Source organism: Solanum pennellii, chromosome 1 (assembly GCF_001406875.1).
Source record: "Solanum pennellii chromosome 1, SPENNV200".
NCBI classification, from domain to species: Eukaryota; Viridiplantae; Streptophyta; class Magnoliopsida; order Solanales; family Solanaceae; genus Solanum; species Solanum pennellii.
Window position 1 is genome coordinate 90,419,601 of NC_028637.1, and position 15,424 is coordinate 90,435,024.

General features: G+C 33.4%; 1 protein-coding gene across 2 annotated transcripts; it reads right to left on the reverse strand.

Annotated features, from left to right (window-relative positions):
* Positions 1-109: 109 nt before the first annotated feature.
* Positions 110-10,495, reverse strand: LOC107008042 (protein SCAI). Of its 2 annotated transcripts, none has more exons than XM_015206934.2 (10): positions 10,153-10,495; positions 8,995-9,382; positions 8,002-8,202; positions 7,617-7,859; positions 7,048-7,114; positions 6,743-6,937; positions 4,680-4,771; positions 2,473-2,655; positions 2,256-2,392; positions 110-633 (listed from the first exon to the last, which is right to left on the reverse strand). In XM_015206934.2, exons 1-10 carry the CDS (start codon positions 10,278-10,280, stop codon positions 411-413), a joined length of 1,857 nt encoding a protein of 618 aa, XP_015062420.1. In that variant the 5' UTR covers positions 10,281-10,495; the 3' UTR covers positions 110-410. The 2 variants fall into 2 exon arrangements, with proteins under 2 accessions (XP_015062420.1, XP_027770503.1); XM_027914702.1 differs by having other exon boundaries at positions 8,995-9,412; positions 10,153-10,288.
* Between the last annotated feature and the right edge of the window lie 4,929 nt (positions 10,496-15,424).

The following is a 15,424-nucleotide window of genomic DNA, read 5'->3' on the forward strand; positions in this document are numbered from 1 at the left end:
ACAAACAATTAACCAAACACCCTCACAGCTGACTTCTTAAATACACCTCCAAGAAGAACTAAATCCTTCTTTACCTGATTTTCGCATGAACATATGAAACATTTGAGCGAAAAAGAAACTATAGAAAGATGTATAAGAAGAGAGTTTAGCCAATACAGATTGTAGCATGAGCGCAGCTCGCGTTGAAAACATTTGGGATATCAATCAAACTGGGAATGTTGGAGGAACCATTGTTCAGACTTCACAAGCATGACTAACTGGACAAGTATATATATCAACCTACAGAACCCCAAATCAAACTAACAGACAAACATTAGAGAAGGGACAAACCAAAGAAGCCTCCTCATTTTCAAATCAATTTACAAAGCTACCAGAATTGACCCAATAAAATAAATAATTAGTTGCCAAGTTCAATTCTCCTGGCTTCTGCTATCAGAAAGCATCGGCGTCTCTTCTGAAAAATTGAACTTGCTGGTTGCACCAAAGATGTCAGCAAGTTGCAATACTATCCTTTGACATGTGTCACTAGTTGGCAGGAAAGCATCTGGAAGGGAAGGGATGCATTCAGGGAGAAATTCTGTCTTGTTGAAGGTTGGAGCATACAGCGCCAGCACTGTCCGACAGAATATGAATCTGCAATATTTTCAGAGTCTTTTACCATCCAAGTTTTTGCGAGGAAAAGAGCAACAGAAAAGTAGACCCGTACAACTAAAACACATATTACTTATTAAAAGAACTACTTAAGTTCATTAGATTGGTCAGAAATTTGCTAAAATATAAAAGATTTACTCTATATTCTTGCACCATTACTTGTGTGCAGTCCCCTTGTATTTTGATAAGATTTTGTAATATGCCCTCAGCATGCTTGAAGGGTTTGAAAACAACTATTACAAACAAGGGCATTTTGGGTTTTTTTGCTATTTTATCTCATACATAGCTGACACCCTAATACAGGGATTGTTATCCCATACTGAATCTGGTACAATAATTTAGAAAGTCCCCACAACAACATACCCTGTGGGATGGGTCTGGGGAGGGTAAAGTATACACATACCTTACCCCTACCTCGTGGAGGACTGGGGGTAGAGGTTGTTTCCGAAAGATCCTCGGTTCAAGTAACACATCAAAGCAGTATGAAAAAGAACACACAGAAGTAAAGAAGACATATCAAATAATAGAGAAAACATTACATAGCATTCAAGGAAAAGAAAAAGTACTGACAGCAAAATATTGAGATACTCGAAGCAAATAATAGAGAAAGCATTGCATTGATAATAATACTGATATGAACGGAGAAAAAGGTAAGGTGCATCAAACTACCACCAAACCAATATGTGGAAGCTACTCTTCATACTATAAGAACCAGGTTGAGATTCCTGTACAAGTTTTACGAAGATTCCCTTATACAGCATATGATAATAATGACCAAACAAGGGATAAAACAATGCAAGAAATTCTACCATGATTATCTTTCCTAATAACTCAAACCAAACAAACCTTAAAGGATTCAGCTGACTTGTCATTTTAATTTCCTCAAAAATGACAAATTGGAGATTAAAGGGGTGGCAGCCTCGAGTTATTGAAGGGGAAATATTATCATTCTACCAGAAACTCTACAATGAAACAGAGGAATGGAGACCTAAGTTCCAATTTTGTTGGATGTCCCTGCATCAGTGAGACAGAGAAACAATGATTACAAAGGTTCTTTAAAGACGAAAAGGCTTGGACAGGACTAAATTATGTGCCTCGGATATTATTGAATTCCTGTATTAGGAAGTAGAAGAAAGCTAACTTAATGTTCCCTTTAAATTATACAGATGGTTTTAGCACAGCCTTTGTGCCACACAATGATTTTGTTACCATTCTCAAGAATTTTCCTCAAAAACGAATTCACGCTTAACCTCCACATCCACCCTCACGGCTCACGCCCATAACTCATAAGCCTTGAGAAAATACAAATAGAGACCAATTTAACTAGCATGCCAAACCAACATCACATCCACCCTCACACCCATAAGCCTTGAGAAAATACAAATAGATACCAATTTAACCACACTCCGGACCAACATCTTGGAATAAAAACATGTACGAGTGAATCAGCAAAATATATACCAGCGAAGTATCAGATTTTGCCAGGTGCTCAATGTCAAATCAACTATATCCATATTCAGCCATTTGAGGGCCTACTTCAAAACTTGACACTAGATGACTAAGATGAGTACGGAAGAAAATGTTGGCGAACAGCAGCAACCTACCTTAAAATAAGCCGCCGTAAAAATGGATCTCCAAGAGTTTGAGCCCAAACAGGATTAAGATTATCTGATGCTGCTAATAACAAACCCCACTCATTTAATGATGAAGAAAGAAGTTTGTCAGCCTTATCATACATATCCTGAAAGCAAGAATCCATGTGTGAGCAAACCAAGGACATAAAAGAACTGGTAAGATGCAGTTGGGGTTAAGCTAGCACACCATGTCAATGTCAGAACCCGTGAAACCAAGCATCAAAATGAAAGCCTGTAAAGGAACTGTAAGAAAACTTGTGAATGAGCTTCCACTCGGCTGTCGTGAAGAGTCCACAGTAGGTATAGGCAGTGACATAGCAGGAGAGAGTAGCATGATAACTGATTCTCCCTTCTCTGATCCACTTAATGCCTGTTGATATCCATGCATCAAATACTTTTATCCATATCAGAGAAATAAATCAAAAGCAAAAGGTTCATTACCTAAATAAATTTAACAAGTGATTAAAAATAAATTTAAACCTAACTATTAGGCCTATGAGTTAACTTGAGAGTTATCTATTTAACAAGCAGATACAAGGATATCAAGAAACAAAAAGGTCACTTCCGCTAAGAACAGATTATGAGCTGATGAAGTAATTTTGTAAAAGAAAGCAGGCTGGAGAAAAGGTAAGTGCAACCTAAATATTTTCCTGCCTTAAAAATGACACTAGGAGAAACTCTAATATATCACCAGAGACCAAGACTGGTACAATAATATCATCGAAGTTCGTAGACTATCTCATGCATAGATCCTTCTGAGGGAGTCTAGAACACCATTCAGCTGTAGATTTTGGTTGAATAAAATGCATCAAGGATAAAATAATATACTGCTGGAAAAATTAAGTTCAAAGTGCGACTAAGAAGAATATCAAAGAATCATAGTTTGAAGCCCATGATGTTGAGGTCCACGATGATAATCAAATAAATCAAAAAAACTAAAACTTAGAAATGAATTTGATAAGGTAAATAATTTTATTAATGGAGGGGAAATTCCCGTATACAAATGGTGTACCAGAAAGTGGATAAACCTAAACCACAATATGATTTCTCTATAAAAGTCATCCAATCATCAAACTACAAACAAGGGCCTCATGGGTACACCAATAAAGAAACTAGAGACAAGAGGCTACTCCTCACAAACATAATCATTCTCAACCCTTCAAACGCTCTTCTATTCTTCTCCCTCCAAACTACCCACATAATTTCTAATGAAACTACATTCCATGCCTGGGGTCTTCTCCTCCTCCTCCTGAAATCCCACTTATACATTGGCTTCTTTACTGTTCTCGGCATGGCCCACTGTACTCTGAACCAGCCAGTTCAGGATCTCTCACCACGGACATTCTGGACAGCATTCCTGTATTTTATCCTATTTTTAAGAGCATAAGTAGCTCAACTCTCTAATAAAAGCTACGGTATTTATTTCCTGTATAACCAGCCAGTTCAGGATCTCTCAAACGCTCTTCTATTCTTCTCCCTCCAAACAGATTATGAGTTTTCTAAACCTTATTTTAACATCATTTGCTTCTGCCTGCCAGACCAATACTGACAAATCCATGTAATACTTCCTTTAATAGAGATCTGCTGTTTCAACTTCGCAACTCAGTGATAATAGATCCTTTTATCCATTTAAACATGAAGAATGCTATAACAACGCCGAGGACACATCCCACATATTAAGCCCTTTGAACCTTATGTAGCACATTAACAAATGCCAATCTTGTTTCAGATGTCACAGGCTCCCTATTGGAAATGTGAACCCAAATTGAGGCCCTCTTTTATGCAGGTGATGCCTATCTGAACACCAAAAATACTACCTAACTACCCCAAGGTAGTCAGATTTGCTTCTTAAATAACCCAACGTCCATATAGTAACTGCAATTCCAACAAGCAAACTATTGATGGGCAACACAAAGCAGTAAAAAGAAATATTAAGAGAGAATCTGAGTTTGATGGGGGAATTCTTTTAGCTGCTGTTGAAATAGAGTTAAAAAATTATTGAATTAGGTTAGAGAGTTATGGCTCACTCAGAATTCTCTAGCAACATGCACACACCGGGAGAGACCAGGATATTTGATCCCCTAAAACAGTTTGTAAGCTTTAAACGTGGAGCTTAACTCTAAAATTTCAGCAGTTTTAAATTTCATTAAATGTAAGTCCAACCAAGCCCTATTAGGTTATTAGTATTTGAGACTCTTTAAACTATGCAATGCAGATATATTCCTATGCCGGTCTCCGTATTAGAACATACAATCATCAGTACAAGCATTTCCACCACTCTATCCATTTTAGTTAATCATCCTTGAGCACAAAATTTATTGGCTCAACACAATAGTAATCTCAGATAAACTATGCACCGATTGTCATCATATTAGCAAGGTCCAGGATGCATACCGTGAATGATTTACTGATATCACTGTCAATGACCAAAAAGAGTGGTCTTCTAGTGAATGGCAACAAGTCACATGGATAAATCCCATTCAGACCTAGAATTAAAAATATCAGGATTCAGAATTATACAGCCAAAATATGACACTTGGTTACAATTTCAAAGGATCAGGTTTAAAACCAAAAAAAAACTTGTGTGATGCTCAGAATAGATGATGACCAGCATATATGCTAAGTGTAAACACAAATACCAGCCAGACGACAGAAATGAAGTGTAACAATTTGCTACCATATTTAGATAAGAAGAACTGATGCAGACAACAACCTCTGAGTCATTGTCCATGTCTTTATAGATATCAATAAAGAACGCTACTTGTTTTATTAATATACAGATCTGAGTAAATGGTCAAAAGCCCCCCAACCTATAGTCGGAATCTCAACTACACACTCATACTTTAGGCTGATCCTTTTACCCCCTTAGACTATTTTAAAATGGAATTATTCGCTCCCTATGTGCTGAGCTGGCAAGGAATGTGTAGTTCACTCTCTTTGAGAGAGTGAGAGCAAAAACAACTAATAAACTTTAACATTATAAGTGTTCCTTTTAATTCATTATTAATTTTCTACTTTTTTTATGTTTCCTTTTGTTTTGTTTTATATTACTTTTAACGTTCCTTTTCTTCTTTTTTCTTCAACAAGAAACACCAGCAACCTTTTCTTCTTTCTCTTTAACAAGAAAGACCAGCAACAACAATATAGACGGCAGCGGCGGCAGCACCATGTGAACTTCACTCATCTACCACCAATTCTTCGTCTTCATCGTCCTTCCACTATACGAGAACAGACCCATCAACCATCAATTTCGTTGTGAACCACCATTGCCACTTCCTTTGTAGCTTCAAGATTTTTTAAGTAGGAGATGCAGATTCAAGCATAAACACAAAATTTAAATATTTCGGTATTGCATCTACCTTCCTGTTTCAGATCTGATAAAGCTTTGACTATCAAATCTACAATAAATATCGAATAGTACAAAAATCTTACAATATCTTCATATTAAAAATTTCTACCAGACTTTTTGGAGCATTACATTGTTAATGTTTTTGAGTGAAATTTCATCATTATCAAGAGAAAAAGCAGGAAATGGGATAGAAATTGAGATTTTGAAGGGTAATTAGGCGATTATTGAAAAAAAAAATTGGGGATTTTTGAAGGTTGAATCGAGAGAAATTTGATTGTAAATGGATGAAAAATCTCCTGTTGGTGGCTCATGCCATGCCTGGATATGAAAGAAAACAAAATAATTGATTTTTATACATTAAAATATATATATTACGTGGCGGGCGCGTGTCCAGCACTACTTAATACGAATCTAGGGGTGAGTTTTTAAGGGGTTATATATTCTACTTTTAAAATGTTCAGGGGGTAAATAGGACCCCATAAAATATGAGTGTGTAGTTGGAAATCCGCCTATAGGTTGGGGGGGCTTTTGACCATTTTCTCTACAGATCCACCCCACAAATTCCCTACTCAACAACAAAAAAAGAAACACTGTAATACACAAGTGGAGTCTGGGGAAATTCTCTACTCAAAAGCCAAAATTTTACCCACTTTGCTCCCTTGGTGACTCAATCCCCAATATTATGGTTGAAGGTAGAAGCTCTTTGCCAATAGACTACCCTTCGTCACAAATGACTTCAATATTTAAGATGATAAAGGTATGAGCAGAAAAACACCTCCTTCAAGTTGATATTCCTTGAGTTGATTTTACATACATAAAATCAGGGTTTTTGTCTTAAATTTTTCTATGTTCTTAAAGCATTTCATGAGTTTTTCCCAGGTCTTCTATCTAGTTTTTGTTAATGAAAGAAAACAATGAACTTCTGCAAAGAAACATGTTGTCCATATTAAAACAAGAATTGATTTTAGAGTGACCTATGCACAACATAACAAGACCTATGTGCTATTCCACCAGCTGATACTTCTGCAACAAGAGGATGAATACAGTATGTTTTGTGCCTCAAAACTGTTCATTTTTGGATCTACATAATGGGGAAAGAGTTCAATACCTCTACTGGAACGAGAGCCAATGTATAAGCAACTACTCTGCTCACTCAAGCAATTCCCCTTGGCAGAAATGGGATTTGCGATTTCAAATTCAAAGTTCAGTGAAGATGTAGAGGAGGCTTCTGAGTCGCCAACACGAGACATAAAGCTCCTCCCTGCACCGTGGGATGGAGAAGAAAAAGAGTTCTGAGAGCTGCCTGTCACAAATTTAAATTGTTAACAGGATCCGTGTAAGCTGTAAATTTAGAGTTTTGACTTTTGAAGGGATAATTATGTCAACATATAAGAGCTTTACTCCGTCTACTACCTGCAGCAGACAAATATAGTAAAAGAACTCCATCATGAGGTAGCTCCTCACAGTTTGTGGCCAAGACCTGCCAATAATTGGCAAAGTTAACTTTCAACGGAGAATAGTATAGAGAGTACATGCATAAGGAATACACAGATAAATCCAGGAGCTAAAAATCCTTCTCCATATCCACGGAGGCCATTGGCTATAGTGCTGTTTATGCGATGTTCAATCACCAGCTCTAGATAGAAGGATGCCAACTTTTGCAGTATCATTATAGAAGATATTAAAAGGATATTTAAAAACTTCCACCTAGCACAAAAGAAATTAATTGCAATAAAACTCTGTTCAGTAATATTAATAGAGCATATGCTACCAGGAAAATCAAACTAATTTTCCTCAAAAATAAGCAGTTACCTTTCCCATCTTACATTTGTGCTAAAACAAGTTTCGAGATTTCACATTTACCAAGTTAATTAGACTATACTTATACAGTACTGAAATGTCAGATGAGAGCACAAGAACTGCAATTTGCTTTTTCAACAAAAATATTTTTTTGCAAATAGTTGAAAAATGCAACTACTTACCGCTAAATAATTTGTAACAGACGGACGATATAAGATGGACTTGCGAGGATTAGGAGGTAGAGTAGGATCAGATATATCTTGTGAATAATTAACACGACTGGGCCCTGGAGCTCCATTCTGGCCAATACCAGTTCCAACCCCACTTGGAGGAACCCTGCCTGTCTGATAAAATGACCCACTAGGTTCCCATTCCAGACATTGTAGCATCCGGAAAGTATCAAGAGTCAATTCTGAATACTTAACCTGATCACCACATAGAAAGAAAAGATGAGTGAATATTAATGCAGTTGATCAATATGGATGCAAACATTAAGTTCACTTGTAAACTGCATAATAAACCCAGACGCTTCCAATTAGAACAAAAGGTAGGCATGCAAAGGCTCACCTCATTGGGATGGTAGCTGCAGAGCAGTGCATCTCGTAATCTTAGCTTTCTCTTTGCTTCAACAACTTGTGGCAGGCAATCTGGATGAAGGTCCAACACAACACTATATCTCAATGGCCTGATATTCATAAAAGCTGGGTAAGCTTTTCGAAACTTAACTATTTCCTGAACCACCAGCTTCCATTCTTTAAAATCAGTTTCCTGGAAACAATTCCATCTAAAAGTCATCCATCTATGCATAGAATATTTGTTCTTTCCCCTATCACAACACGTAGTGAGCAAGGGACCAAGCTAAGTATGTGAAAATAGGTCATAGCATACAAAGGGCATTCATATCATTCAGTCCTCCAAACGATAACTCCATCAATGGAAATGGACATTTGGGAAATCATTACTTCTGTGTTTGGCAATAAACTTTACCTGAATAAAAGGCTGTTCACAAACTTAATGGTTCAGTCGAATATTGGAATCTGAATACTCTACCACTTCTTTAAAAAAAAAAAAAAAATCTAGTAAGGTTGAATTCTTCAGCATTAAGGGTCTGCTGGCTACCTCCAAAAAGGGATAATTACAGATTTCCTCTCAAATCTATAATCTGATCTATATCATCTATACAAAACTACTCTAACCACTTCAAAGAAGCCCGGTTACTCCTTTAAAAAAGAACCACGTCACATGATAAAAGCTGATGGTTTCATCTAAGTCCCACAACAGCAGCTACTTCCCATGGCAAGAAAACAGATCCTACGTTTTAGACCCTGAATACGCCACATATTTTTGTTGAAGGCACAAAGTAAAAAAAAAAATATTTTTTTTAATATACATATGTGAACAGAGGTCCAAATTATAAAGATAATTGAACATTTGACTCTGACATGCTACACATGTTGCCTTCCTCCAGTTCTCCTAGCAACTTTTCATACAATTATGGCAAACCAAAATATTACATGTATGAGCTTGTGCACAAAACAATTAAGAATCATGGTCACTGACCTGGAACGCCCTCTTGCATTCATCAAGCAACATTTTCAGCTGATTTACCAATTGAAAAACCATATCATGCCGATTTAAAACCAAACAAACTGTCATAAACCGAGCAAGAAACCGAAGTTGCTTGTTGGAAAGATTAACATCCTGAAACATCCCATCTTTAAAGTACTCCCTAGTCAACACTGCCTCATAAAAGATATATGACTCAGATAAATAGCTGGCTTCACTTGTCCTCATGTACTGGCCAAAATAAAGCTGACCAATTCTAGATGCAATATCCCCAATCTCCCATCTCTTGAGACCAGCTTCCACCAACTTCTGTCGATTCTCTTGTTGAAACTTCCATAATTGTGTGTATACCTTGAAAACCTTGTAGAAGTATGTATCATACCTTATATTACAGAACCACCCAAATTAAAGACTGTCAAAAGACACAACATTCTTTATACAAATCAAAGTAGAAACATCAAACTGCAGAGAATAGAAACACGAAAATCGTCTACAGACTACAGCTAGTCCTTGTTGCAATAACGTAAAATGTTTTCCATGATAAATTATTTCCTGGACTTGGTTGCACAAAAATATCTTTTTTTTTTAGATGAGTCACTGAAGTACTGGAAATATTTTCCTTAAGAACACTATGTTATATCAAATAGTGGAAAAAACCCTACTCTTAAGTGAAATTCCATTGCACTTGTGCTCCATATGCTCTCACTCCTAATCAACCTGTAACCATTATTTTCCTCTTCACTAGATCTAACTATCACTAAACACCATCACTATTCCGTGTCACATTTATATGTCCAACCAAACACCAAAATCAAAAATTACCAAGTAAAATGTCTTCCAATAAAACATCATTCTTTAAGTTATTCCAAATGGGGCTCTAATCATCTTGATGTAAATACACTAAACTGATAGAAATTACTCCTAACTTGTTCATTTAGCATCATTATTTACTCATATTCAAGGTTGATGATTACTAAAAGGGGGTTATTTCATTCTTCCCCATTGAAATCCCCAAAGTTATACAATTCATTCAAGCATGTCACAGTATACAGCAATCATTATCATCAACAATAAACAAAAACGCCCATACGGGGTTCTTCAAGATCATCAAAATTATGAGAAAAATTGAAAAATTGGGGTCAAGTGTTAGACCTGTTACGTTGGTAGTAAGGCAAATCTCGAATTTTTGAGAACTTCTTGTCAGCTTTGGCCACCAGTGTCCAATAAACTTCGCTAACTGGTATATTATTGCTACTGTTATTGCTGTTTTGCTGAGACATCCTTCCAATTTCCCTAATACTTCCCTCTTTAAATACTCAATTGAATCAAAGAGTACAATGGAAGGGATCCAAAATTTGCTGCCATTGATTATTGCTCAACTGAATTTGTGTTTTAACTTTTTAGTATATCAGTTGGGAGTGGGATTTGGGGAAGTTCGAGCCGCTGATAACAAGGTCGATTTCTTAGGGCATGTTTCGAGTTATGTTCAAAATAGCATTTTGGGACAATTTTATTTGTGAGATGATTCTCTCATTATTTTCAAAAAAAAAAAAAATTGAAATTTCTAAGTATGTAAGACAAATTCAAATAAAATAATAATTAAAATTTTATTTTATTATATTGGTATTGTTAGAGAAAAATAATTACGAGCTCACTAAAATTTAGGGGTGGCATTCCGTATTTCGGTTCGGTTCGGTTTTTGTTATTTCGATTCGGTTTTTATTAATTTGGTTCGATTTTTTTATTTCGATTTTTAATGGGCCTGCTTAGTGGGCTTTTTAAAATTTTAAACTTAATAATTTTTTCTTTGATTTTTCAACTTAATGGGCTAAAAAGTAAAAATAGACAGTACATCAAAAATAGACATCCGGCGGCGGCTGCTGCTACTACGCCTGAAAGAGGAAGAGGAAGAAGACTAGAAGAGGAATAGGGACATTACATAGGGTTTCACGTATTTTTTTTCTTTTTTAAAAAGATTATTTAACATTAATAATTATTAATTAATATAATATAAATTATAGTATAATATTTCGGTTTAAACCGAAATACCAAAAACCAAAATATTATGTACCGAAACCGAATCGAAATATCAAAAAATACAAAAAAGTAAACCGAAATATCGAAACCGAAATTCTGAAAAAATTCGATTCGGTTCGGTGTTTTGATTTTCCGGTGTTTATGCCCACCCCTACTAAAATTAATTATTCTATAAAATAAAAGCTAAGTTAGATATGATTTATTGAAACAAGTTCAAATCATTTTTGATGTTTAAATTAAAATGATTATTAAAAAATATCGTAATAACTAAAATAAAATGAGCTGCTGATAATCAATTATGTAACATTTTTGTGTTATATCTTTGATGAAGCATGACAATTTGGTTGTCAACTCAATTTGTAGAATAAAATGTTTCTCCTCTTTGAAGGTAGTCATTTATAAGGCTAACTAACTAAGGAGTTCTCTTGCCATATTTAATTTATCAACAAAATAAAAAAAATCTTATTTATTTACTTCTTTTCATGAGAAGCAAATGAAATTTATCTATGAAATTAATTTTTTTTCGTTTTGAGTGATATTACTGACCTTTGGTTTTATTATCTTTGAGGTATAAATAGTTTTAATTGTCTAAAATTGGAAAAATAATGATTTTTTAAATTTTTATGCATTATTATAGCCTGGCATTTGTATTATTTAAATATCAATGATGCATATTTTTAAGTAATAAATATCTTAATCATGATTAAAATGATATATATTACCATTCAAATCTATCTAATTATTGCTATAAAAAAAATCCATCTAACAATTTTTCCGCATCATAATTTAAATCATTATCGTTATATATAGTTAAAATGTTTCTTCATAAACTAAATTTCTGTTAATTCAAAACAAACATTAAAATAAGTTATTTATCAAAAAAAATATTGTAAATCATAAAATAGAATTTTTACCAGATATTAAATTAAAAGTATTTGGAAATTACTCTGCCATAAAATATCAAAGAAAACTAAAAGTTAGACAAACTTTTCCAAAAAATAGATATAATATACTTTTTTTTAAAAAAAATTATATATATATTATTGTGACTCAAGTTTTTGAACTATAGAAGAACTCTTTTTATATCAAAAGCTTAATGCTATTTTATTGAAGTAAATTCATTTTTTTCTAAAAAATTTAGAAAATGAATATTTTCTTATTAAAGTTAGGAATCTTAAATATCTTTTTCAATCATGGTTAATTAGTATATTTCTTTGACTAAGAAAACTAATTAATTTAGATCTTTAATATTTAAATCACATCGGTATCATACATATAAGTAGGAACTTAGAGAAAATGAAAAAAAGAGAAATGAAGAAGAGTCAATTCATTTTTAGAACACTCATGAGTTAACTTCATTCAAGATTGATCAAGCACCTTAGAGGTTTTTGGAGGTCAAATACAAATTAGCCCAAAGACCATCATCTTCGGCTCTCCACAAAAAAATACTCTTTTAATTAACATTGAGATGTTATCCATTATGAATTAAATTTACACGTTTTTTTTTCTTTAAAGATTCCATATCATTAAAAATATTTTCACAATAAATACATTTTTTTTTCAGTTATCAATACGTGAGTTCACACTCAAACATTCAATAAATCGGATAGATATAGGTATATAATTTTTTTGTTATTTTGTGGGTATGGGTTGGGGGTGGGGGGTCTTTTTTCTTTTTTGACTAAATAAAGCAAATAAGTAAGACGTATTGTCTCAAATGCGTTTTGCATGTTGACCCATCAAAGAAGGATAAATATATTTTTGAATTATTGAAAATGGTATATATATATTTTTTATTATACTTTTGATGCATTAATTACCTTGCCGTTAAACAATTAAAACGTATTTATCCTTCTTTCTAACGAAAGATCAAATATGAACATGTGACGCAATCCTACAGAGAGATTCATTTAACCAATTAATTAGACCCAATTAAAATCTAACCCATATTTATTTTTAACCCACCCGAAACCCTTTAACCCAAATTAAAATACCCAGCTCGGCACCACTAAAACGCCGCCGGAAACACCTCCACGAACAAGACCCATTTCGCCGTTAGCCATCGACCATTGAATTAACCTTCATCTTTCAGAGAACGAAGACAAAATCAGACCCCAAATCAGTGACCATCCCTCCACCTCACGCCGAGCAGCAAGCAACAACCAAACAGAATTCAAACCAAAACCACCATATCATCGTAAAGCAGCAATTAACGGCGAGCGCGAAGCTCGTAGCTCAGGCGAACAACAACAAAACCCATATTCAGCCAGCAAGCTCAAAGCTCCGACCAAACAAGTCCGCGCGAAGCTCAAAGCTTCAACAATTTCCAACAACCAGAAACCACCGGTGTGTCTCCAACTCCGGTAATCTGTTTCACGTCGTTTTTCTTTTCAGGTCCGTCCGGACTGGTTCAAACTCCGGCCATCCTTATTGTTAGTTTATGATTTTTAATTACTAATAATTTTTCGGTGAACTTTGTTTTTTCTTCCCATTTTAATTGTTGTTGTTTAGGATCTTGACTTATTTTAGTAATGTTTTTAATGTGCAATGGTCATGGAAGATTTGAAAATTTTAGAGAGACCATTATCTCGGCAGATTCAATTTGTATGATTAAAGAATATGGGTGTTATAAATTGGGTCAAATGGGTTTAAAATAAAAATGGTTGGTTTTTAAATTTTGAATTTAATTAATTGGTCAAACTTTCTATAGGATTGCGTCACATATTCATATTTGATTTTTCGTTAGAAAAAAGGATAAATACGTTTTAATTTTTTAACTGCAAAGACATTGATATATCAAAAGTATGACGGAAAATATCGGGGATATATTTATCCTTTTTCCCAAGTTAATATTTGATCTTATACTTTATAATATTATACTTATGTAGGTTAAGTTAAAAGTAATTTTAAAACCCTAATCACAACTTACATTAAAAAAAAAAGCAAATTAAATATGATGTCAATTCTTTGACTGAATGATGCACGAAACGTGCAAGAATATTGATTTAGGACGTACGATTTAATTAATTTGAAGTTTAATTAACAAATATGATAAACTTTCTAGATGGAGGATTAGGTGTACCAACAAATCATTGTCCAAATATATGATTTACGTTTATACTAGTTGCATGACTGTCATGTCATGAACCTAATTAAGCAAGCATTTCTTATATTTATGATTAATATTGCCTTTTGTTTTTTAGAGTCAACCTTCGAAAAGATGAAATAGAATCAAGGTATAAATTTTTCATATGTGACACGATCACTCACGTAAAATAGCTAGTATTATCTTATAGAGTTATTTTTTTTGTTGTGTTAAAAATAGAATTAAAAAAAAAATAAGAATAACTTCATGAAATAATAATTATTAGTTAAGTGACCATTTGAGAAATTAACTCTAAAGCCAAGATAAATGGGTTATAGTTAAATTATGTTTTAAGTATGTCTTCATCGTTAATTGAAGGATTAATAAATGATTCGCAAATTAACGGAAAGAAAAAATATAAGTAATGCAAATAATATGATTACGTACGAGCACACTAAAAATATGACTTGTACATCTTGTGCACAACTAATTCTTTTTCTTTTCTTTTTGATTGTATAATACTACTAACTCTTCACTAAAGTGTCATTACTGGTATATATATATATATATATATATCTTATTAACGGAATAAGTATTCACCTCACTAAGATTTTAATGGATAACAAGAAAACGTCTAATATATGTATGTGTTAGGACAAAAACTCTATTTTTACAACTTATAAATAATATATAGGGAAAAGGGTCTGATATACCCCTTAACTTTATCATTTGGAGCTGATATATCCTTCGTTATAAAAGTGGCTCATATATGCCCTTACCGTTATACAAACGACTCACATATACCCCTGCCGTTACAAAATGGCTCATATATACCCTTCATTTAACGGAAGTTAAAAAAATAGTTTTAGATTTATATTTATTACTTGTAATTTTTAAAAAAAAATTATTTAGGGGTATATATGATTCTTCTATCAAAATTCAAGGTATATTTTAATTTTTTTCATACATAAATTATTTTTTGACTTCTTTTATTATAATTATTTGAGTTTCTTATTCTTATTTTGTTTTTTTCTTTCATTACTTAGTTTAAAGAACAAAATTTAAACAATTTTTTTTTGTGTATTGTAATTTAATTTCGTATTCGAAGAAAAAATTTGGTCTACAATAAGTTTTACAAGAATATTAGTGAAACGTAAACAAATTTGATTATCAAAATAATAATTATAAATTAGTCATTGAAACAAAAAAAAGTAAAAAAAAAATATGTTTTACGAGGATTATTTACTCATATGGGATTATATTTTTTAGAAAAAAATAATAAAAATTTAGATTAAAATTATT